We start from the raw sequence: 23,381 nt of genomic DNA, 5'->3' as shown, positions 1-23,381 counted from the left end.
GATTTCATTGCTGACTTCAACTTCTGCAAATTTAGCTGAGTACAGAACAAGTATGCAGATAAGGACTTTACTATAGCTTTTCCAAAATGCATGCTTGTTTCATGTTATTGATTCAGAAAAACATGGAAGTGTAATGGTCAGATAGTTAGCATTTTCAGAAGGAGGGCAACGGTAACCCCTATAATTCTCTTAAGATTGATTTGTATATCATTACCTCATTTTTTCAATGGTGATGAAATTAAAACCCAACTCAAGACAGAGCTATTTTTAAATTGTGTTTTCATCTTTAATTCACACATAAACACAGCACCACAATGTACATATTAGAACTACTCACTACTTGCTTAGAAATCTCCTGAAGTAGTATAACAATTTGAGTGTTTATACATGAATTAATCATTTAAAAAAGCTGTGCCTAGAGTTGGGCTATAATTTGAAAATTAGTAATTTCCAGTATCCAACTACTTCTTCAGCTAAAAGTAGTTGGATCTGTATGTGCGTTATAATTAATCGAAATTAATCGATTTTTACAAAATTTGATTCATCGAAAATTTTAATCAGTACCAGCCCTAGTTTGAAGCCTACTGTGCTATGCAATCTACTTTGATTAACATGATTCCTATAATTGCATTGTTGTTCCTACTACCGGTCTCCTTTAAAAGCATTAGAGTGAATATTCTCTGTTTTTGTCTTATTGCTGCCTGAGTCTCTTTTTCCAGGTCCTGGAAATCCCTTGAGGCTCACACCTTGATCACCTGGGTGACATTATAAATGAGATGATGCAAATGGAGAGCCTGATATCAGGTGACAAGGATCATATGGGCCTGCACGGACAGATTCGGTCATGTTGGATGCTATTTAGCGCATCTGACCGCTCTCACACTATGCCCTGCTCTTTCTTCCCTGGAGTAGGGGAGTCCCCTCTTCATAGTTATATGGATGATATGGGTTCTAGGATTTAAGAGATGGCTGGTCCATTCTCTTCTCTTTGATCGATTTCCCAGAGGAATATGCAACTTAGTCTGATTTGATCTGCCTCTATTGGTGTCTTCCTTCTTGTTTCTTGTCTCCATTTCTTTTTTTTTTACCTCTTTTCTCCCTATCTCCTCTGTTCTCTAGTTCATCCCATAATAAGATTATCATTTTATTATTACTAGCAAGTATTTTCACACTGCTTACACTGCAGGTCTGCCAATCAGCCCAACCATGGCTCTGCCTATGTTTATTTGCATTTCATCCCCATACGTAACTGTTTGTTTAATAAAACTGTTTGAGCAAAAAGTGGCACACAGCCAGGCAACTAGCATTTCCATAAGGTGGCCATGAAAGTAGACGTCCTCCATACTTCTCTCATGACATGTTTACTTTAAATGTAACTGCACCTTTTAGTGCCTCTAACAAAAAATGTATTTCAGTTCCGGGAAACTAATGCCTTACCTTCAGTGGGACTGCTGCCCCTGCTTGAAGATGAAATGCCAAATGCACAGAACCTGATCGTATATCATTTTAATAATTTTTATTTTTAATTCTGACTGAACGTGACCTTTAAGAAAGCATTTTATTCAAACTAAGGTTTACAGTAAGACTCTTCCAAAAGTTCAGTATGGTGAACCCAGGGATCAATGTCTAATTACATTCTACTCAATAGCTGCAAATCTTAGAAAAAAACGCAAGTACAGTAAGTAAACAATTATTTCCTATTACCATTGTTCCCTTGGAGATTACAGGTTGCTAGGCAATGGCTTAGCAACCGGTGTGGACATGTCATCAACTAAAGAGAATTTCTTTCCGTAATAAAGTCATAAAGTAGTTGGTGTTTCCCATATTTAGCTAATTTGCCTACAAACGTCTGGTGGTCATAATAATCTGGCCACTCAGTGTGTGTATATATATATATGTATGTATATATACACACGCACAATATTCATATATACAGTATATGAATATTGATATGTCTGTACATGAGACAAAAATACGTGCAACAGAGTTTTTGTGAAGTTTTTGTTACATCGACCTTACTGCCCTACTACAAAATGTTTCATGCCTCAGACAATGATGAAGGCACCATCAGGAAGAAATAAAGCTGGATATAGATAGTTAGAATTTTGTTTAAACAGATTCGTTTTCAGAACATTCGTTTGATTAGGGTCAAATCTGCGAACAATTTCAACCATGGTGATGAAAGAATTCGAAGGAGCAGGATTTAACATTTTTCTTGAATAAAATTCCACCAGTGAATGTAGTTTTCCTTCTGGAAACTCCATTTATTCAAATCGAATGTTAGAAATCAAACAAAATTTCAAATGTCATTAGTCTCTGACGGCATTATTGAATGTCCCGACAAGATTTTGAGTGTGAACATTTGTATTAAAATCTCCTAGTGTATGGCCAGCTTTAGTCTTACAGAATGCTTTCGCTTTAGAAAGTTCTTGATAATATTGTTTCTGCTGAGTGTTTATGAAAGAATTACAATATGGAAAACCGGAGTCTGCCCCATGGAAAGATTTAGCACTTTCAGTACAGGGATACCACCACGGGACCAATCAGTCTCTAAGTCCAGAGGAGCTGAGGACTGCTGATTGTCGGGGTCTACCTCAGAGACAGATGACGGCATTTGTACCTGTAAAGCGAGGACCAATAGTAGAGATAATCAGCAATTTATCAGCAGTATACAAACGTATTCTAACTAGAGGACGTAGAAAGCCTTCTTTACATTTCTGCACAATTATCCTTCTTCATTTGCAATCTTCTGGCGAGTTTCATTATTCTAAAGGGAACTATATCATACAACTGTGCAATGCCTATAAAGAGATCTGAATTTCAATTATGCTCCCCCAGGCCACTTTAACATTGCCCTTACTATGGCTGCAAATTCTTGTAGTTACACAGATCTCAACACAGTCAGCTTTAGCTACTGTACACAAGGTTTGATCTTGTGTGTGTTGGGGAAGAGGCAGTGCAGTCGGTTTTTCGCCTCTTTTTAACATTTAATAGGATGCTTAATAAGCAGACAGTAAGCATTTCGCTTCCAGGACAGTAAGAAAAGGAAGAAAACAAGCTCTCCTTGAACACAGCAACTCAAGTCTCCCCACCGCACGCCTAACTGACATACCCCGTCTCTTTGGGTGCTGAAGCAACATACCACATACAATATAATTTGAAAAAAAAGTATGTCACCAGCACACCATTGAATCTTTATCCAAATAAAACGCTTTTATTGATGTCCATTTGGCATGTCAGAAAGCAGTGATTCGGGATCTCAGAGGATCCCTTCATGAGGCAAAGAGTGACCCATTAACACGACACCAATCGGGTAGCTAGTTACAGGTGCAAAAAGGTAATACAGTATGGACCATAACAATAAGAAATAACGATAGGAAGGAGTTCTACAACAAGGCTACTTTTCTTAATATTGACTTCAGTAGCACAGTTACAAACATACCACACAGTACAGATCCCAAATTTAGAATTACTGGGACTGATTTGACCTGCACAATGTTTACAATGCTGCACTTTTTTTTTGCCCCATTGCTACATGCCATTTTCTTATACATACCGTGTTTCCCCGAAAATAAGACACTGTCTTATATTGTTTTTGGCTCAAAAAAACACACTAGGTCTTATTTTCGGGGTAGGTCTTATTTTTTTTTTCTTTTATGTATAACACTCCAAAGTTAATGCAAATCCAAATTAAATAATCCAAAATGGCGAAGCGCGCTTTCACTATCAATTCCTCACAGGCGGAGTGCATTTGGTATCACTCCGCCTGTGACAGGAGCCGGCGCTATAGAGGAAGCATCGGCTTATGCGGCTCTACTCCCTGCGCTGCCGCCTCGCTTCCTCTAGCGCCGGCTTTGTTGGCACCGCTGATTCTCTCCCGCGGCTCTTCAAGTTCCCCCTTATGACACCACCGGCCCTGGGAATGGTCACAACTAGGTCTTATTTATGGGGTAGGTCTTATATTTTAGCAATTCCCAAAAATGGCACTAGGTCTTAATTTCAGGGTAGGTCTTATTTTCGGGGAAACAGGGTAGAATATTTAGCTATCTGAGGAGCAATGGTACCCAAGCTGCAAGCCATGGGCTGGATGTGGTCCTTTGCATGCCCTCAACCGGCCCTTGGGGCACTATTCCACCAAATGACACCAACAAAGGAGCACTATTCCTCCCATTAGCACTGATTATAAGCCACTTTTCTTTTCACTGACACCTACGATGGGCACTATTCTTCCCACTGACACCAGGAATGAGGTATTATTCCTCCTTTCACTATCCAGTAAACTGCCCTGTGTTTAAAAAGTTTGAGGACAACTTTTTAGGAGTACATGCACAGGACAATGGGGTGAGAAAGGTGCAGTGGCCCTCCCCCCCCCCACTTTCAATACAAGTCTCTTGGTCTCCCATTAAGAAGTGCCTACTTTGGGGGGGCGCATGCGCGAGGCTGACCGTTATGGCCGCGGTTTAATCAGCTCCGCACCGGACTGGGCGCCTTCCGGATCTTACGGCTGATATTAACTGCCTGAATCTATACAACCACATCGGGACCTGAGAGAGGATCATTCGGGGCACCGATTGCTACTAAAATGCGTCGCACTTACTCGAAGAAGAAGCCCACGCTAAGCCAATCGACCTTGCATGAGGCCTCGGGTAGGATGTCGCGCAGATCCGCGTACAGAGCACCCCCGCCGGACGAAGACACGAGGTCCTCAGTAGACATCATGGATCCAGTTGGTGACGATCCTATTAACCCCTTGCCTGACCAACAGATGGCTATGATGGCGCAATTCGAAACCACATTGCACAAAGCCCTGGACAAGATGTCCAAACAGATAACGACACAATTGGTCCGGGAGATCCGAGAAATCGGGAAGTGGACGACGGTGTTAGAGTCCAGATGCAATGATATTACCACCATCATTGAGGGGCATGAAGACGAACTGGAACGCCTTCGCAACCTCAACCTGTCCCTGCATTCCCAGGTAGAGGACGCTGAGAACCGTGATCGCCGGACGAACCTGCGTATACGGGGTGTACCTGAGAGCGTGGTTGATCTACAATCCACGATCACAGCTCTGTTCCAAGAACTGGCCCCGGACTTACCCATAGACAGATTAGAGTTTGATAGGATCCATCGGGCCTTGACTAGGCGTTCAGTAGAAGGGCCCCCACGGGATATTATAGTGCGATTGCACTTCTACCGCACAAAAGAGCGCCTTCTCCAGGCGGCGAGAGACAGCCCGTCCCTTCACTTCCAGGGCTACTCCTTCCAGATCTTTTCAGACCTCTCACCGGTTACGATCGCTAAGCGGAGGGAATTCCGTGTGATTACCCAGACCCTGCAATCAATACGGATTCGATATCGGTGGGGATTCCCGTTTAAGCTCCAATTCCTCTTCGAGAACAAGACCTACACTTTTACGACGGTGGATGATGCGACCCCTTGCCTGGAACAACTTAATCTCCTCAATCTGCCGGTGGACACTCCGGGCCCCTCATCTTCAGGATTGGATGGCGGTCAGGGGACCCCACGTTCACCCCGCTCCTCCGGAGGACGACTCGCCGAGCCGACAGCCTCCCTGGCCCCTTCCCAAGAATCGGATGTACTGGGCTGAGTGTAAGCGGGAGTTCTCTCCCACCAAGTTTCTAACCTGTTTGGATTGTTTTGTTTTATTCCTACCCTGTTTTGCCTTGATATGATCGCCACGACCTTGACCATCGCCAGTTCTGTGAGAGGTGTTGGAATCGTACTTACGGATTTGGGGAAGATATCTAGAACATGAGCTGACCCGGTTGCGTACAGCCGTTCTTGAATTGGGCGTCTTAGCAGAGTATATCTGGAGCTTGCTAGCTCATAACTCTCGTTGACTCATTACATCTTCACCCCGTCCGAGACATTGAGCACTGCACAAGGTGTGCACATGTCAGGGTCCCTGATAGTGCACATGACTGGTCTGATATTATGCTGAAGGGGGATAGACCGGGGCCCTCATTTGGATATGGTCTACGCTGAGAGGTCTCTGGGGTCCTCTGTGGTCCCCGGGACATCTCAGTAGGGATAGCTAAACCCCCCGACTTGGCGACCCTTGTCGATGGGATGGAAGGACTATGCCTTGACTCGATCCCTGAAGTTTTGTCTTAATGAGGTGGCCGGGGGACTCTGTGCTGGGGCAGAATCCCAAATTTCCATTTGGATTCACTCACCATTTAACTCTCCGTCAGACCTGTAGCCCCTGTCACCCATCCTGCTTTCTCCCCTTCCTCCCTCTCTATCCCCTCTTATTTGAACTGTGTCTCCTTCACAAGTCTCCTGTGTTCAGGCAAAGCCTGAACGGTGGTGTGACCACTGCTCTATAGTTTGTAATAGAAGACTGATTAACATACACTGTGTGACTAGCTGTGTGCGGTCTATTTCCTGTGACATGCATAACACAGATTGTAATGTGCTTAAGTCCTTCTTGATTTATTAGGCTGTATGTACAGCCTTGATTTCATTGTTTATGATGTTTATGTAAGCTGGAATTTCTTTATTTCTTTATTTTGGAAAACAATAAAAACTTTTGAACTAAGAAGTGCCTACTTTGATTTGTGGGATATTTAAGTTATGAACGGATGCTGTACTTCTGCTGTAATCCACCACTCCTCTCCTGCATACCTAGTCCTGCGCCAGCCATCTCCCCTTTTTCCATCATCGGGAGCCAGCTGACTCTTCCTGGTTCTTGCACCAACCCCCGGATGACGAATGCGCCAAAGAAGGTCCACTTTTTACTGAGAGCAATTTATTTAGAGCACTATACTATCTACAACTTCCCCTTTGTGATGGATACACCTTCTATACAGTGAACATGGCACAGGCATATCACCGTACACAAGATAAAATCATACTCTAGCCTTGCTTTCATCATACTGTCCTCATCATAAAACTTTAATTCCCCATCAAGCACTGCAATGAGTCACTATATGAAATAGGCTCCGTCAGTCTGACCTCTGTACAGCAGCACCATCAATCTCCTGACATTCTGTTGTATAGAGATTTATTAAACAGATTGTTTGTCACTGTGTAATTGAATCTCCCTCTTACAACAAGCCTGGAATCTGTCCCAAACACTTTATTCTGATTGTGCTCACCGAGCTTGCCCTGACCCAGCACAGGCTGGAGCAACATCATTTCCTTAGTCCTGCTTAACATCGTTTCATAATTTTTATACACTTTCACCGATTCCACCTAATCAAAAATGAACAATGGCAACTAGGATTCTTGGCAGAGTAAATAACGTGAAAGAGGACCTGTCACCTCTTGAATAACAATAATTCAAGTAGATTGTAAGCAACCAGTAAAGCTATAAAAAAAAATCCCTGGTATGCAGGGCTTTGTATGAGGTGTGAATACATATAGTTTTTAGTTTTGATTAGTAACAAAGGAAACACTTGCATTATAATGTTTGCAGATGAGTCTCTCCAACACAAGTAAAAGCTTCTTTATAAATATATTTATGTGGCAGGCCTGTGATGTAAGGCCCCACTGGTTTTTAGTGCATCAATCACTAGTTTATGCAGAAGACCCACTTGTCAACAGTCATTGACCATCTGGGTCAAACACAGTGGGTGCCGCATCATCATGAGACAAATTCCTATTCCCTCTTGAAGGCTGATCTCCTAACTGTTCCCATATTGATCCAATTGGCTTAGTGTGAGTGGTGTCACTTACATATGGTCAGATTAGGAAGATGTTTGTATGAGTGGTTTAAAAGGTCCTGAAACAATTATCTGCATGGGCTTGTGTTGATGGGCAAATGCTTTCAGGCAAATTTGTCATCAGTTTGATTTGAGGCACTTCTGATATTAACAGTTGGCCTTTTTCTTACTGGCATTGGATCTCATTCTTCTGACTGGCATTTGACATCCTTCTGCATGGTATCAACTTGCTTCAAGCTGTTTGACATTTGCAGAATTTCTGCCAGTACCTTATATGATGTTCCTAGAATCCCTGCTAGAATTTCAAGGTCTCCCTAAAACAATGCTGTCCCTCAATCCAAGTGTATTGAAGTGGCTGGTGCTGGGTCTTCTTGCCAGCTACCCTGCATTGTGTCAAAAGAGCAATAATACATTATGAATTGCCTTATTTATTGCTGACCCAAATGGACCAGACCACTCTCTTGCCTGCCACCTGCATACAAACTCTGCATAGACCCAACCATTTGTCTGAACCTGACTATTCTGCCGCCTTCCCTGTTGCAGACCTCTGCCTTAACCCGACCACCCACCACAGACTGACCATTCTGCTGGCTGGTGCTTAGATACCACGCCTCCGGTGAGTCAAAGGTGTCCAGTTGCCGCAACAGCAGCAGTCCTGACATGACCAATATCCACAGAGGACCTACCCCACCAATTTGTTTTGTTGTTTCACCCCAGGGCAACCACAGAAATTCACAAAGCGTTTGCGTGTTTGGCCTTTTTATAAAGTGTAAATGAGTGTTTCCAAATTCGCAATATTTCTGCAAGCATTTATAAATTATTACTGTACTGCAGTTTCTGCAAAGTTGGCCCCAACATGTGGCCAAAACCAAGAACATTTTTTTTGTGTTTCTAAATGTAACCTGGCATGCATAAAAATATTAGGGAAAAAATAAAAATATCCTTACCCTGCCCCCCTTTCTCTCAGATTCTGGCTGGTGTGCCTGGGCAAGGCCACTTGGCCTTCAGGCTAGATACTGCAAATCTGAGGATCTCAAATATCATGAGAAGACACTCTTACATTGTGCTGGAGCACATTCTCACGAGATCTGAGATCCTCAGCTCCCCCAGCAATCTCACCCTCCAAATAGGCAGAAATCATGGCATAAGGTTAACATATATATATTCTTCTAATGTTTGGTTTTGCTTTTACATCTGCAAGGTAAGTGGACCTTTTATGCATATACTTTTTTTATCATATACATTTTTATTGAAAACAAAGGTGTTCAACTACATGGTAGCAACATGAAAAGATCGTTACAAAGATTACATTCAAATAAAACAAACAAATCAAATAGGCAACACTTATAATGGGTAAGCATTATACAATGACATGAAGTACGCGATGCGACAAATTGTATGGGGTAGCGTGCATCGGTAAATAGGGTTCCATATTATGGCCATATGGGGTACGAGTAGGAGATGACCTTAACTGATCAAACGAATGGAACTTGCGAGTCGATCACAAGGTCTAGCACCTAGTGCTCGGGGTCTAGTGCTCTGTGTCTAGTATAGAAAATGCACAAGTCGGGTGGGTTCCAGATCATGTAGAACGGGTCATCGAGATAATGGTACATAAATGTATGACATGCGGACTTTAGATCAGGGAATCAACGTCATTAAACCATATGTGATGCCACATAAGACAATCGACGCAGCAGGGAGGGGAAGTAAGCGGAAGTAAGAAAGGGTGGAGATAGAGAAGGAGGGAGAGAAGGAGACGGGTTGTGCACACGGGTGTGGGGACGATCCCAAAAGTGAGAAAGCAGAGATCAGGCCAGACAGAGAGGAGATGGTGAGGTGTAGTGGAGGTAAAGTATTTACAGATCCATGGGGACCAAATAGATTCAACTTTTGCCATGACTTTTTCTAGTTGAGCTATGTGTTTTTCATGGGACATTATCCAGTGGATGTGGATCGTAACACTGGCCACACTAACGGACTTTGTCTGTCAGTTCTTGGCAATTTTTGCATATACTTTAATAGAAAGTATCTTATTACTTTTCTGTTTATGGCAGTATCAGAGAGTTTGTTCATAAATGAGACTATAGAGTTATGAAAATAACTACTAAAAGCCTGCCTTAACATAAATCAGCCAACCGTTTTTCACTTTTCATCAGCCTACAGATTTTAAACAGTTAAGGGTCACTTACAATTGGTTGATATATTTTGCACAGTCCTTTGATTTGTTGAAAGAAATATGCAGAATAAATTAATATTAGCAAAGGAGCTAGGGAACATTTGCTTCCACTGAAAACAGGAAAGGCTCAAGACAAGCTAGATTCCTGCTGTAAATTTTTACGTACCACCTTCTACTGGAACTGGCAAAAGAACATCACATATCATTCATAAATCATTCATTTTTTATTCTGTGCCTGTAATTTGAATAAGCACCTATATGTCAATGAAACAATACAATCAAATGGGATATAAAAATGTTTTAACCTATTTGCTAAGATAAATGAATAAAATGTATATTTTTATATATCTTCAACAACCTAAAAATCCCATTAGAGTGTATTGTTTCCTTGATGTATATGAGGCATGTGGTACTTTTGAAATGACTAGGGATAGGCGGTCCCCTATATAAAGATGAGAAAAAGTACTGTGACTGCAGGAGGGAAAACTTAAACTGTAAAGGCCTTCAATGCCGATGATCATTTTTTTTCTGCACCGAGGTTGGAACTGTCAGTGGTGCACAGAATATTAGCTGTGAAATACTACGACGCTGTGATCTCCCTGTCACCAGAGACCAGAGGTTACAATCACAGAGGTAATGACATTATTACAAAGGGCAGCAATGTGCCATTTCATTTTTAAGATATGGAGAGCTACTAATTGCTAAATTTACACTAATACCATAATAAAATGATTTTCCTAAATTCATTTTGGCTTTCAAATGTTATTTGTTAATAAATTAAAAACATAAAAATAACTATTTTATGTAACCACAACTATGATTTATGTTGCCCGAGCCCCATAAAGTGTATCAAAAGCTAAAAACAACAATTTTATTAATTGCAGCTTATTTATTTTCACCTGGTGATTCAGCCAGTAACACATTTCCTGTCTTAGAGTGGCTCCACTTAATGCAGGAGCAACAGAGCCACCCATGGACAGCAGCAATGTCATCCTGTAGGGAGGGTAGTATTTTGATGGACTTGAATTAAATTTGAACTCCAGCTAACACTTAGTTACGCGTTTACAACAACAGTTGTTTTTCTTTCTTTTTGGGATAAAGGTTTTACATAAATGCTGACCATTGTAAGCACCCCTGTCAATGATAAAGTGACACTAAACTCAGGAGTTAAATCTTAAAAATACCTTCAAGCACCTTAACAATTAACAAAAAGCTTATTTGTGTATCACTTGGCTGTAGATCCTCAAATCATCTCTGAATTCATGCTGACATTGTCCTTCCTTCTGGAGGGTGACTACTTTCATTCTCCATGGTCCCTGTGTATTTTGTAAAATAGCCACCGCTCCAAGCTCACTCCTGTTATAGTTTGCACTGAGATTGTAGTCCATCATAGGAGTGAGCTTGGAGCAGTGGCTACTTTACAACACACACAGGGACCATGGGAAACCAAAGTAGCCCCCCTCCAGAAAAAAGGACAGTGTCAGCACCAATTCAGAGATGATTTGAGGATCTACAGCCGAGTGGTACACAAATAAGATACATTTTTGTTAATAGTTAAGGTACTTGAATGCATTTTTAAGATTTAACTCCTGAGTTTAGTGTCACTTGAAATGGTTTGTCTCAACCCTCTATCTGACACTTTTGCTGCACAGATTGGTCTGTTAAAGAAAGATGAAAAAATAACAGACCTACTAGCCAGATCACCTGGTGAAAATAAAGGAGAAAACCATAGGAAAGAAATCTAATGCAGCCACCACATTTATGGATTGTTAAACTGCAATATATTATTTTTGCTTTTGGTGAATGTACGCTTTAAAGTTAATGTTTTCCTAGATTTGGGTAGAGTGAAGAAGACAATGGACACGGTCATGATTTATTGCTGTGGGTGTCTCCTCTGGTAATATATTTTCCCTATTTCTTATCTTGCCGACAGAACCGGAAGTGAGAGTCAATTGAATTCTCATCTTTGACAGGTGCTACTGGACAAGTGTCCCCACTGGGAAATTCCCTCTTACCTCTTGGCGTGGTGACAACTGTAAAATTTAAAAAAATTACATTCCCATTCACTTTCTATCCAAGTAACAATGGTCACCAGGGTAGGAACTGAGAACCAATCTCTCAAACAAAGACACAGCTATAAGAACCTGCCAAATCTGATTCTAACCCTTGCCCTCTCTATTCAAAACTAGACAAGGTTTGGGATAATCCAGAAAACTCTCTTTATGTAAAAATATGTATTCCTAATGCAATGCTGATGTTATAACAGGAGAGTATATCCTGAAACTTTACAACTCCTTTAAGAACTCTAAATCTTCCCCCCACTGTTTTCCCAATTGTAGCCCTAAAGCTGGTCAAAGGACAGAAGGACAGCAGTACAGTCATACATGTCTCATAAGGGCTGTGCTCATAAACATGAACGCTCAGCTGCACACTCATACTTATGTCTATGAAGACGGGAGGGGGAATACAGGATAGATACATATAGTTTATCTCAGAAGCTGCCCAAATGATCTGATTACTGAGAGCAATTAGATAGCAATCATATACTGCTACCATGCACAGGACATTGTCACCCAATCCATATAACAAATGCCAAATTGGACAGCTGACATCTTATTCCTATAGCCATTTTAAGTTGTATAAAGAGTATGATAATACCTAAAGCAAATGTGCTTGTCTGGGAAGATGTCTTGATAAGGACGGAGTTATTTTATTCTAGACTACAAGTAATAAAAAGAAATTCTGAGCATAAGTGAACTTTACATTATGTTAATAAGTAAGTAACGCCAAGGAAGACATTTATATAGTAGTGGTATGGATGCTTTAAAAAAAGATATAGCTTGCATTTATAAAGCACAACAATTGTGCTAAACATTGTACTGGCTTTGGGAATCCAAAGCCAGCGAAGCACTATTCTACTGGCTGGAAGAGCTGAAGAAAACTGGAAAGCCATGTGATCAGCTCCCCTCCAATCACAGAGCTCTTTCTGCTGTGCTGAGCAGGATCCACATCGTGACCTGCATTTTTTGAATGGGCTGTAAAATTCAGGCAGTGGTATGGACTAACATTTGAGATATATAGCAGAGAGTTGAAATGGATATACACTCTTCTTTATAAACGTTACCCTTTTTGTTGATACATGAAAACCAATAACATATTCTGTTTGTACCCTGTAAAACTGTGTTGAGAATTGACTTCTGGATGTATTATATAAAGGTTGTTGGACAGCAAATAAAATACAAATATAACATTTTGAACATGATTAGACAAATATTCAACCAACATCCAGGGCAAGAATAATTTAAAGGTTTCATCCACGCAATACTGAATAATTGGTATATAATACCATTGCCAGCTTCCAATAACTGCCTATATGCACTTCCTTTGTGCTTGCAAAAATGTTATAGTCAAAGTAACCACACACTATATAAAGTAGAATACAGTTAAAAGGTTAGGACATGACAACAACCCAATAATTATATGAGTGTTCATCCCAACATAGTACAGTTCTGCTTTAACCATTCAAAGTCTGTAGGGCCTATTTAGTTAAGCCTCTATTATTCTTACAGCCCTTTTTAATACCTGATGGAGGAACTTCCTGTCAAATGCAAGCATAAAATTCCAACGCCCATTGACACAGGATCTTTAGATAACCTAAAGCAACTTTGTAACATTAAATAAAAATAATAAAAATTGTCCCCCTGTAAGGAAGAGATGTACTACTTACCTCTCCTGCTGCCTGAGCTGCCAATTACTGCTTTATTCCTGAGAAAATGTCCTTTGAAAATTCTTTAGAAACTGACTCCTGGAAGATGATCCTGGATGATCTCCTGGACTTGGAGCACACTGTGTTCCTCCCGCCAACCCCTATGTTACTACTGTGTCCTGTAGTGATGTAGGCGTTAGTGAAAGGAACAACAATGTGGCAGAGCACCAGGAGATTGATACCCCCCAGAAGTGTTGGTTTCTTAAGAACTTTCCTGGCAAAATAGTGAGTTTTGGCAGTGCGGACAGCAGGAGGGGATGAGTAGTACAATTCTTTACTGAGGTAAACCTTTCAACGTTTTTATTTTAGTAGCAGAGTTACTTTGCTGTCATACAGTTACCATTTTTCCTACATAGCATACTCAGTGTACTGACTGCTTGCTATCTAACAGTAAACTGAATTGTTAGTAACTGATTGGTTACTATCAACCTGTGCACTTCCCACTACCCTACCAATAAGAGTGCTAGTCCACACTTTTCCACAGATTTTAGAGGTCATTCAGGCATGTAGGCACGATCCGACAGCCCTAAGATTGAGGTCTCTATAGAATATTGCACAGTGCTTTATATGTCTGTCTTGGCAGAAAATGCATATTTATGTTAATGGTAAAGGGGGCAAGAGGAAGAAGGATGTTCCTGGCTCCATGTAGTTTTTCACCCTGAATGGTCATCTTCTCTGAAAAGGCATGGATAGTGGGCATCTACAAGAATGATAGGTGTGGAATCAACCCTTCCAATAAAAAATGGCTGGATGGGGTGAGCCCTACACTACATCTATGCCTAGCCTACCACACTAAGACAGGTCTACTTTCATTTCCCAATTAATATGCAACAACAATTTTGGTAATACATTTAGGAAGAGAATCAGAGTGCTGTGACATTGAAATCCTCCGAGCCACTACAATGCACAGTGACATTCCATAAATCCAGACATCACAAGTAGCCATGCAATTTACAATTCAGACACTGAAATAGCTGAATATCTTTATGGCTATTTGTTGTTTAACAAAATCTATCTGTCTGACTGTCCTCAATAGTAATTGTGATTCTTATCATCCCTACTCTTTATGAGACCTGCATTACCTGATGAAATATGAGCAATAGCTGTATGCATTATTTATTCCCTTATGAAAGGCGCTCTTGAATCTAATCTGAGAAGATGATATATGGATGTCGCCTCTTTGTTTCACACTGAACATTCATGTTTATGTGCTCTTTCTGATGAATTTTTGTGTCCTCGTAACAACTGGTAGATAAAACAACAAACATTTTATAGAGGATAAATCCGATAACTCACCCAGATTTGCAGTTTAATTCTTTTTTCATTTTTGAAGACAGTCTTAACCTTGAAATCAATCCCAACCGTGCTCACAAATGCAGATGTGAACGAGTCATCAGCATAGCGAAACAAGAATGATGTTTTGCCGACGCTGCTGTTTCCGATAATGAGCAGCTTGAACATGTAATCAAAGTTCTGATCAGAAGACTCTTTCTGTCCAAATCTGGAATCCTGTACAGAGGCCATCTGGAAGAGACAGAGGCACATACATTAGTTATAGCATTCTATTATACACTGATCATTGGATGTATATGGACACAAGTTTACAGTTGTCTTCATACATGTGTTTAGAACTTTGTCACAGATAGTACAAAAGGCGGTATTAGTCAAGGACCCAAGTGTTGGTTGATCCTGGATCCATAGCATGACTCTGAATTACCTCACTATCCACAACTTCACCTCTGATATCCCTCTGCATTCATCTTTTCCATACCTCCATCTGCATCCAACACCTCCACCCCTACAAACCCCTGCACCTTTAATCATGTGTTTAAAACCTAACCATAAATATTATAAAATGATGTGTAGATTGAGAATCCTGGGCTCGATGCAAAACCCTACAACCCAATAACCTCACCTCTGATATACCTCTGCATTCATCTCTTCCATGTCTCCATCTGCATCCAACACCTCCACCTCCCTACAAACCCCTGCACCTTTATACATGTGTTTAGAACATTACAATAAGTATCATGAAAGGATGTGTACATTGAGATTCCAGGACACATTTCCACAACCCTATATTACCCCACCATCCAACAACCCCACCTCTGATTTCACTCTGCATTTATCTCTCGACTACGTTCCCTACATCAAACATCACTTTAGAACACCCTTTCACCTTCTCAGGGGATCAAATATCCCCACCCCAATAAACCCTATTCACCCTCCTTAAGTCAGATTGCAGCAGGAATTTCAGCTCTCACTATGTGCAAACCACAGTGAATTATTGAAGGTATGTGGTAAACAGGGATCAGTGAATTAGAGAGTTTTCATTCGCCTGAAATTTCAGAAAAACTGGTCATTTTGGTATCTATCTTTTTGCTCTCTTGGGCCTCTGGTAAGTTGGATGTCTGTGTGGGACTGAGGGTTAGGCCAGGCAATTAAGCGAGATTATAATAATTATCACAGTTCATCTCAAATGTTGCTCAAATATTGATTTTTTTGTTTTTCTGTTATAATGGATATCTATGTGGTTTATAAAATTAACAGAGTTGTGCTCTTGTCCATTGCCACATGACTGGCTTCCGAATCATTTCTGGGCAAGGCCCTCTTTGAATAGTTCCATTATGAACCTTATTTAACTGACTACACAGCCATCACTGTTCAACTTTGTTTAAGATTGCTTAAGGGCTTGTGTGGGTGGCATCAGTTTGAGACATGGGCTGCCACTCATGATCATTTTCATAACTGATTCGCTGGCTGATTATTTTTCCGATTAATCGCTAAATCAAATATAAAAAATGTAATAAATACCATCCTTAATTTAAAATAAAATACACAAAAGCAGTGTTACAAAAATGTTTACTTCAGAATAAAACTGTATGCACAATTTTTTGCAATCGCATCACATTGGAACGTACGGTATTGTGGTACTCTGCGTTCCAGTGCGGGCGATCACACTGTGGGTGGGAGGCACGTTTGAGGTGCCATTGAAATGAATGGCACTACAACGCACCTCCCGCAGCAGAATTTGTCAGACCGAAACCGAAAATGACTTTTCTTCCAACCTTTTATAATTTTTTTAAATAATTGTATTGTAAGCACATGGTGCTTGAATAGCTTCAGTCAGGGAATGACGGCTGCCAGTGGAAAGATTCCGCAGGCAGCAGCTGAATGTAAATGCAGCAGGTAGTGGGCTGGTGCAATAGCTAGCCTGCTATTGGCCATTTCAAATTGCTATAGCCAATAGCAGACTGGCTACTGCATCCGCCCACTGATTTCTTTGTCCTCCTCTCAGCATGGATAGACTTGTATGGGAATGCAAACCCCGTTAAAAAAAACAAAGCCTGTCAACACAAGCCCTAAGTCTGTTATTGTCATTTAGCTTAGTCTAAAGGCTGATGTGGAAAACAAAAGGGAACAGAGCGCCACCTTCCGTATGTAAAATCGTTTATTAGGATGAATAAAACAAGGGATAAATGTACTCACTCACGTTTTCATCAGGCTTTAGCAACAAACAAGAGGCCACACTGTCTGTTAACCCACATGGTATCACCCCGACTATGCAACACGGTACCCTCCGGTCACAGCACCGTCCACCGGCCGCAGTCAGCCAAGATTGACGCGTTTCAGGGGCAAGCCCCCTTCATCAGAATCATGATGATTCATGAATCTGAATCAAGCCCCCTTCATCATGATGATTCACGATGAAGGGGGCTTGCCCCTGAAACGCGTCAATCTTGGCTGACTGCGGCCGGTGGACAGTGCTGTGACCGGAGGCTACCGTGTTGCATAGTCGGGGTGATACCATGTGGGTTAACAGACAGTGTGGCCTCTTGTTTGTTGTTGAAGCCTGATGAAAATGTTTGTGTGTGAGTACATTTATCCCTTGTTTTTATTTATCCTAATAAACTATTTTACACACGGAGGTGGCGCTCTGTTCCCTTTTGTTTTCTATGTTCATGGTGGGAGCCCGAGAGCTTTGGATGACCAGCCACTCAAGTCTGTGTGAAAAATGTAATTAACTGTTGAAAACTTTGAATATGCAACACCAAGTGGATTGTTCAGCTGGCAGCCATTAGCGCCAAGAGTTAAAGAAAACCTAAAGGCTGATGTAGTCTAAATCTAAATACTAGCCAGAAGATCAATATTGTCTTATGCCAAAGAGATGTATTGTTCTTATTACTTTTCATTCTTTCTTATTTTGGAAATGCATGCAGCTCCATTTTCATTATTGTAGGCTGTTTATCTTGTATAGTCTTGTAAGGTTCCTGTTCTCTTTCAAAGAGTCTGTTGCGCACTGCTGCCCAGTATTTTTTCATTTATTGTGAGAATATTTTCATCAGCCTTTGCAGCCAAGCCAACCCAGCCAAGTTGCCATTGCTGTCAGCAGTATGCTGTCAGCAAATGTTCCCCTTCCACAATCCTCAGTTGAGGTGGATGTCAGAGGAGAAATGGTGTGAAAGTACTAATGAATTAATGGATTTTGCCCATGCAGGTAACACTTTATTGCATGCCCCCACAGCTGCTTATGCTTACCTTCCCTTCACACCCCTTTATTCTATTTGTCCAGGAAAATGACAGCTATGGGGGAGTGACAGAGGACAAAAGACTAATTTGGCAGTAGGAAGTAGACACGTGCACTGCCAAAAAATTTGTTTAGTTTTGTTTCGTTTTAAATTCGGATTTGTGTTATTTCGTTTTTCGGGATTCGGGTGTGAAAGTCAATTCGGATTCGGAATTCGGACGAAATTCCTTAGCGGTAGTTCGTTCGAACGTTCGTTTTCGTTTCTTATTCGTTTCGTTCATTTGTTTGCAGCAAAGTGACATTTGAGGGGGAAAAATGTTTTTCTCCTTCTCTAATGTCACTTTGCTCCAACGAACGGAACTAATAAGAAACGAAACGAACGTTCGAACGAACTACCGCTACCGAATTTCGGAAACAGAAATTCGGATTCGTTATATCTATGATTCGGAATTCGGATACATCCGAATGTCCGAAAATTCGTCCGAATTTCGATTCGGAACGAAACGAATCACACATGTCTAGTAGGAAGTCTTAATTGGTTGAAACAAAGTCGCATGACCGCCATCCTTGCCTAGGAAGAATGACCTTCCCCTAATCCCGCAGTCTCCTGGGATATTCCCATTATATATATTCCAGAAATCAACAGGAGCAGGGACACACAGTATGCCTGATGCAAGTCATGGGGGGACTGAGTAGGGCCAAAAGAGGGGGTACAGGTCCGGAGCAGTGGCTTGCAGCAGGACAAAACTGGATTCGCTGGGCAGGATAGTATGTTAATAAGGAGTCTTCTAACTCTTCCCAACTATCCAAAATGAAAAGACTTTAAATACATTTTAAGGGGCCGATTTAAAAAAACATTTGTTGTGCAATCCAACTAACACAGATGTTTTCTGTGCACAGATAAGCTAATTCTGACATATACACGTAATGCAAACATTCAATTTTTTGACATGCAACCCTAAACGAACGCTCGTATGAAGAACATTCATTTTGGCAACAATCATACCTGTCAGGGAAACCCAGCAAGCAGTCATACAACTGGTACTGTGACAGCCATTTCGCATGCGCGTGTGAGACGGTTTGGAGCTATTAATGCTCGTAATCGTGCGCCTGCGCGCGGACGCTGATGTGCGTGTTCACGCGCAACGATGCTAACGCAGATTGCCGTGCACGTGCTCACGTCTAATCATGGCGCCAAAAGCCCTATTTAAACTTGCAGCCTGCATGCAACTTAGTGCTGAGAGTTCTTCAGCTAGTGTCTAGCTTTGATTCCTGATTGTTTCTGTATCTGACCCGTCTTGATCCTCTGCTGCTCTCCGCCTGCTCCGACCTCGGCCTGTTACACTACTGAGCCTCTTGTCTGCTGATTCAGTACCACTTATCCTGCACGGCTTGTCCTGACTCAGTTTCTGTCTTCTGATTCTGTATTGCACAGCTTGCCAGTTATTGACCCGGCTCGGCTCTGACTCTGCTTATCTAAATTTCTGATATCCTGCATGCTTCGGGCTGACTACCTGCCTGGTGCTTCACTCCGGTGTCTTCAGCATCTTTACCCAGTGGCACCCGTGCCTCACGAAGTCCGTTCGGCCCTGTTCCACTCTCAGGGGCGCTCAGACCCGTGCTGCAAGGGAAGGTCCTTCTGGTCATCTCAGACTCACATCAGGTACGTGACAATACAACAGTAACATTCACATATCCACATAATACAACCAGAACAGGGGTATTATGTGCGCATTCGTTTCCCCCCTATATTATAAGAAAAGGGAGGGGGAAGGAAGTTAGAAGTGATTACATTTAATAGCTTTTCATTTTAAATCAATGTATTGTGTTGATATGTAACTTGAGTGCTTCTTTAAAGGAGAATTATGAGGCGAGTGATTTTCCCTCAGCCTCACAATCTGAGCCGACGTGTGACCATGAAACTGTCACAGGTCGGCTCAGTAGATCGGGAAGTGAGTGAACACGTACCTTTGCTCGCTCACTTCCCGATGTAGCTCGCGGTATACTGAGCTTTGGGTGACGGGAGGACGCTAGTCCTCCCGTTACCCTTAGGAGAACTATGGGGAAAAGCACTGACCCCATAGTTCTCCTTTAATAAAGTGATTTTTAAATACATGATGGTATTGGTCTTCTCCTGTATTTGCAATGTACACTAATAACTGTATTCCAAGTTGGGCTATTTTTGTTTGTCTGGCCATATGTATGAGGATATAGTACCCGCTGCTTGTTTTCCAAGTGCAAAGTATGAACTTTTATCTGAGATGGACGCTTAATTTCACATTCATGCCCCATGGCCTATCTGCATGAATACAAGTAACCTCATTATACTCATCACACTCTAGCATTTGTGTAGTGGAAGTGTGTATGTAATGTGAGCACATCAAATCTACCTCTTTGTCCAATGAACACTAAAATAAAATATTATACTAAATTAAAGGGGCAATTACATGAGTTTATCCCTTAAAATACATACATATTCAGAAACATGAAAAGTGCAGTAATCAATTAGAGATAATGTTTGACTGATCTGGATTCAGTAAACAGAAATCTGATTGGCTGCTTTGAGTTAAAACACTATGTATATTGACATTGCTGTGTTGTTCTTGGCAAAATAATAGCAAGCACACCAAGCAAACGATAGTAGATCGATTAAGCCCCTGATTGGGTGAAATGCGTCAGTGAGGGCGGACCTTGGGCAGGACACCAGTGTTGTTGTTTGACCTGCAATAAACTGTTCCAGTAGGACTGGCAATATTATATGCAAGTTATATTTAATTAACGCAGATATATTAAACAAAATGTGTCACTCTGGAGAGTATATAGTGACACCATCCATCATTACAGCCTATCTTCAGGTAAAAAAAAACCCCCAAAAAGTCTCACTTCGCACTGCAAGGATTAACTGCTCATTAATGTCTAGTGGACCTTTGTAAAGGACTTTTGCTTACCTAACCCCCGCTCCCCCAGGCTTCAAGACTAGCTCCTGCAACATCTTTCCCCTTCTGCTCCAGAGGCTCACACAGGGCTGCCATTAGGGGGGTACAGCTGATACCCATGTATGGGGCCTTGGCAGCCTGGGGGGCCCGGGCCCCTCAGCCTATTGACAGCAGGGGAGATGCAGGAGGCCAGGCCCTAACAGCGCCTGTCTGGCGGCGACTGAGGTGGCCGGGGCGCAGCAGCAGGTGAGCTGAGCTGCGTGTTCTGGGAAAGTAACCCCAACCGGCCCACCTGAAACCCTGCAGAGCCCACCATAGAGAGTCTCAGATGGGCTGTTCAGGATCTATGGTGGGCTCTGCAGGGTCACTCTTAGGTGGGCTGCGTGAGGTCTCAGGTGGGTTCTACAGGATATCAGGTGGGTCCAGAGTCCAATGCATTACTAAGTCCAGTGCATTTCTGAGTCCAGTGCGTTACTACGTCCAGAGTCCAATTCATATACTGTTCTGCATTGCTGTATAATGTATTGCTGGGATTTGTAGTCCCCCTACAGCCGGTGCCATTCTGCATTAGAGTGTAAGCTCCTCTGTACAGAAACTAATGTGACTGGCTCAGTGTTCTCTGTACAGGACTGTGGTATATGTCAGAGTTATGTAAATGTATAATAATAGTGTGAGACTGTGGGGGGACCACAAGTACCAGCATGTCATTAGTAGCTTGAGGGGGAGGGGCCTAGCCATGTAGGCTGTATGGGGCCCCATGATTTCTAATGGCGTTCCTTGGCTCACTGATGTCATCACAATGCAGGGCCCATAGACCTGCATTGTAAGTAGACTCAGGGACAGTCCGTGGGCTGGAGCATAGGGCAGACAAGATGAGCGTGGACTGCCAGGGGAGCTGGGATCAGGTAACTGAAATACCTTTACACAGCTCCTCTAGACATATACAAGCAGTTAGCCCTTGCAGTAAGAGGCTAGCCCAACTGCAAGGGTCGGGTTTTTTATCAATTGTAACTGTTGCTGAGTACACATACAAAACAGTTAACAATCTTATATAACATAGATGGCTATGCATAGACCAATTGACCTCAGCCATTCACCCTAGCACCTGATAAATGTATATTGTATAAGTCGCACAAAGAGGATACTGGCACCCTGGTGATAAAACAATTGTCAGAAATCTAACCCATCATTTTAGTGAAGCTAATATCTCTCTTTACGAAAGAGTTCAGGTGGTTCTGCTCCCCCTTAAAGTGGACCTGCACCCTTAGCATCCACTTTATTTAATTGCCCTACTCTCCCCCTCTTCTCTCATGACTGGATATTTTTATACCCCGCCCCCTTCCAAAATGCCCTTTATCTTGGGTGCCGTCAGCGAAAATTGCATCCTAGTGCAGTGTTTTACTTGGAGGATCACCAGGTGAAAAATAAAGGACAAAAAGCTTTAATGCAGCAACCACATCTCCACTACTTTCCAATAGCCCAATGTATAAAATAATATAAAAAAGTACTGACAGCAACATACAGTACTACATGAGCTACATCACCAACTTTGTCTCAAAATACCAGCCTAACCATCTTTTCCACACCTCCAAAGACTTCTTCCTCTCTCGCTCCCTCATCACCTCCTCCCATGATCACCTGTTGGACTTCTCCAGAGCCTCTCCCATCCTCTGGGACTCCCTACCCTAATCAATTTGGTTATCTTCTACTTTGTCTGCCTGTAGGCAATCCCTGTAAACGAATTTCTTCAGGGAAGCATATCCTGCCTCCAATGCCTCATTCTTCAAAGTTATTACTTTCTGTATCACTTGCCCCTGTAAGCTCTCATGAGCAGGGCCCTTCTTATCCTCTTGCATGGAATTGTAATGTAACTGTATTGTCTCCCCATATTTTGTAAAGTGTTGCGCAAACTGTTGGCGCTATTTAAATCCTGTATGACAATAATATTAAAGTAGTATTAAAGGTCTTTTACCTTAATGCATTCTTCCCATTAGGGTAAAAAATGTCTCCCTGGTTGCGGGGGAGGAGATTGAGGCCAGAGGAGCAATAGCCTCCTTCTGCCATCAAGCTGTGGGGCAGAGAGGAGGGCCGAGGCCTGCACTTGTGGGCATGGCCGTGAATGAGCATGCATGGGTGCCTCCAAAGCAGCCGCTTAGCTGCTGGTGGCACCGGTGCAGGCGGTGGGTGATAGAGGGTGCGGGGACCCACTAGAAAACGAGGGATTGAGAAATAAGAAAATAAACCACAGATCTGCAATAAATACAACCTCCCAGTGATAAAA

At 42.1% G+C, this 23,381-nt stretch overlaps 1 protein-coding gene across 2 annotated transcripts in view; it reads right to left on the bottom strand.

Moving 5' to 3' along the window:
- The window catches only part of LOC108790308 (ras-related protein Rab-3C), a 143,211-nt gene that overhangs the window by 108,929 nt on the left and 10,901 nt on the right, over positions 1 to 23,381 (bottom strand). For both annotated transcript variants that reach the window (XM_018560537.1, XM_018560536.1), the window contains exon 2: positions 14,933 to 15,160. In XM_018560537.1, the coding sequence (XP_018416039.1) occupies positions 14,933 to 15,160 (228 nt within the window). The remainder of the gene's footprint in view (positions 1 to 14,932; positions 15,161 to 23,381) is intronic.

Source organism: Nanorana parkeri, unplaced genomic scaffold (genome assembly GCF_000935625.1).
Source record: "Nanorana parkeri isolate BGI_ZX_2015 unplaced genomic scaffold, ASM93562v1 scaffold463, whole genome shotgun sequence".
In the NCBI taxonomy this organism is placed as follows: Eukaryota; Metazoa; Chordata; class Amphibia; order Anura; family Dicroglossidae; genus Nanorana; species Nanorana parkeri.
The sequence above is the reverse complement of the archived record's forward strand: the minus strand, read 5'-3'. Positions and strand labels throughout refer to the sequence as shown.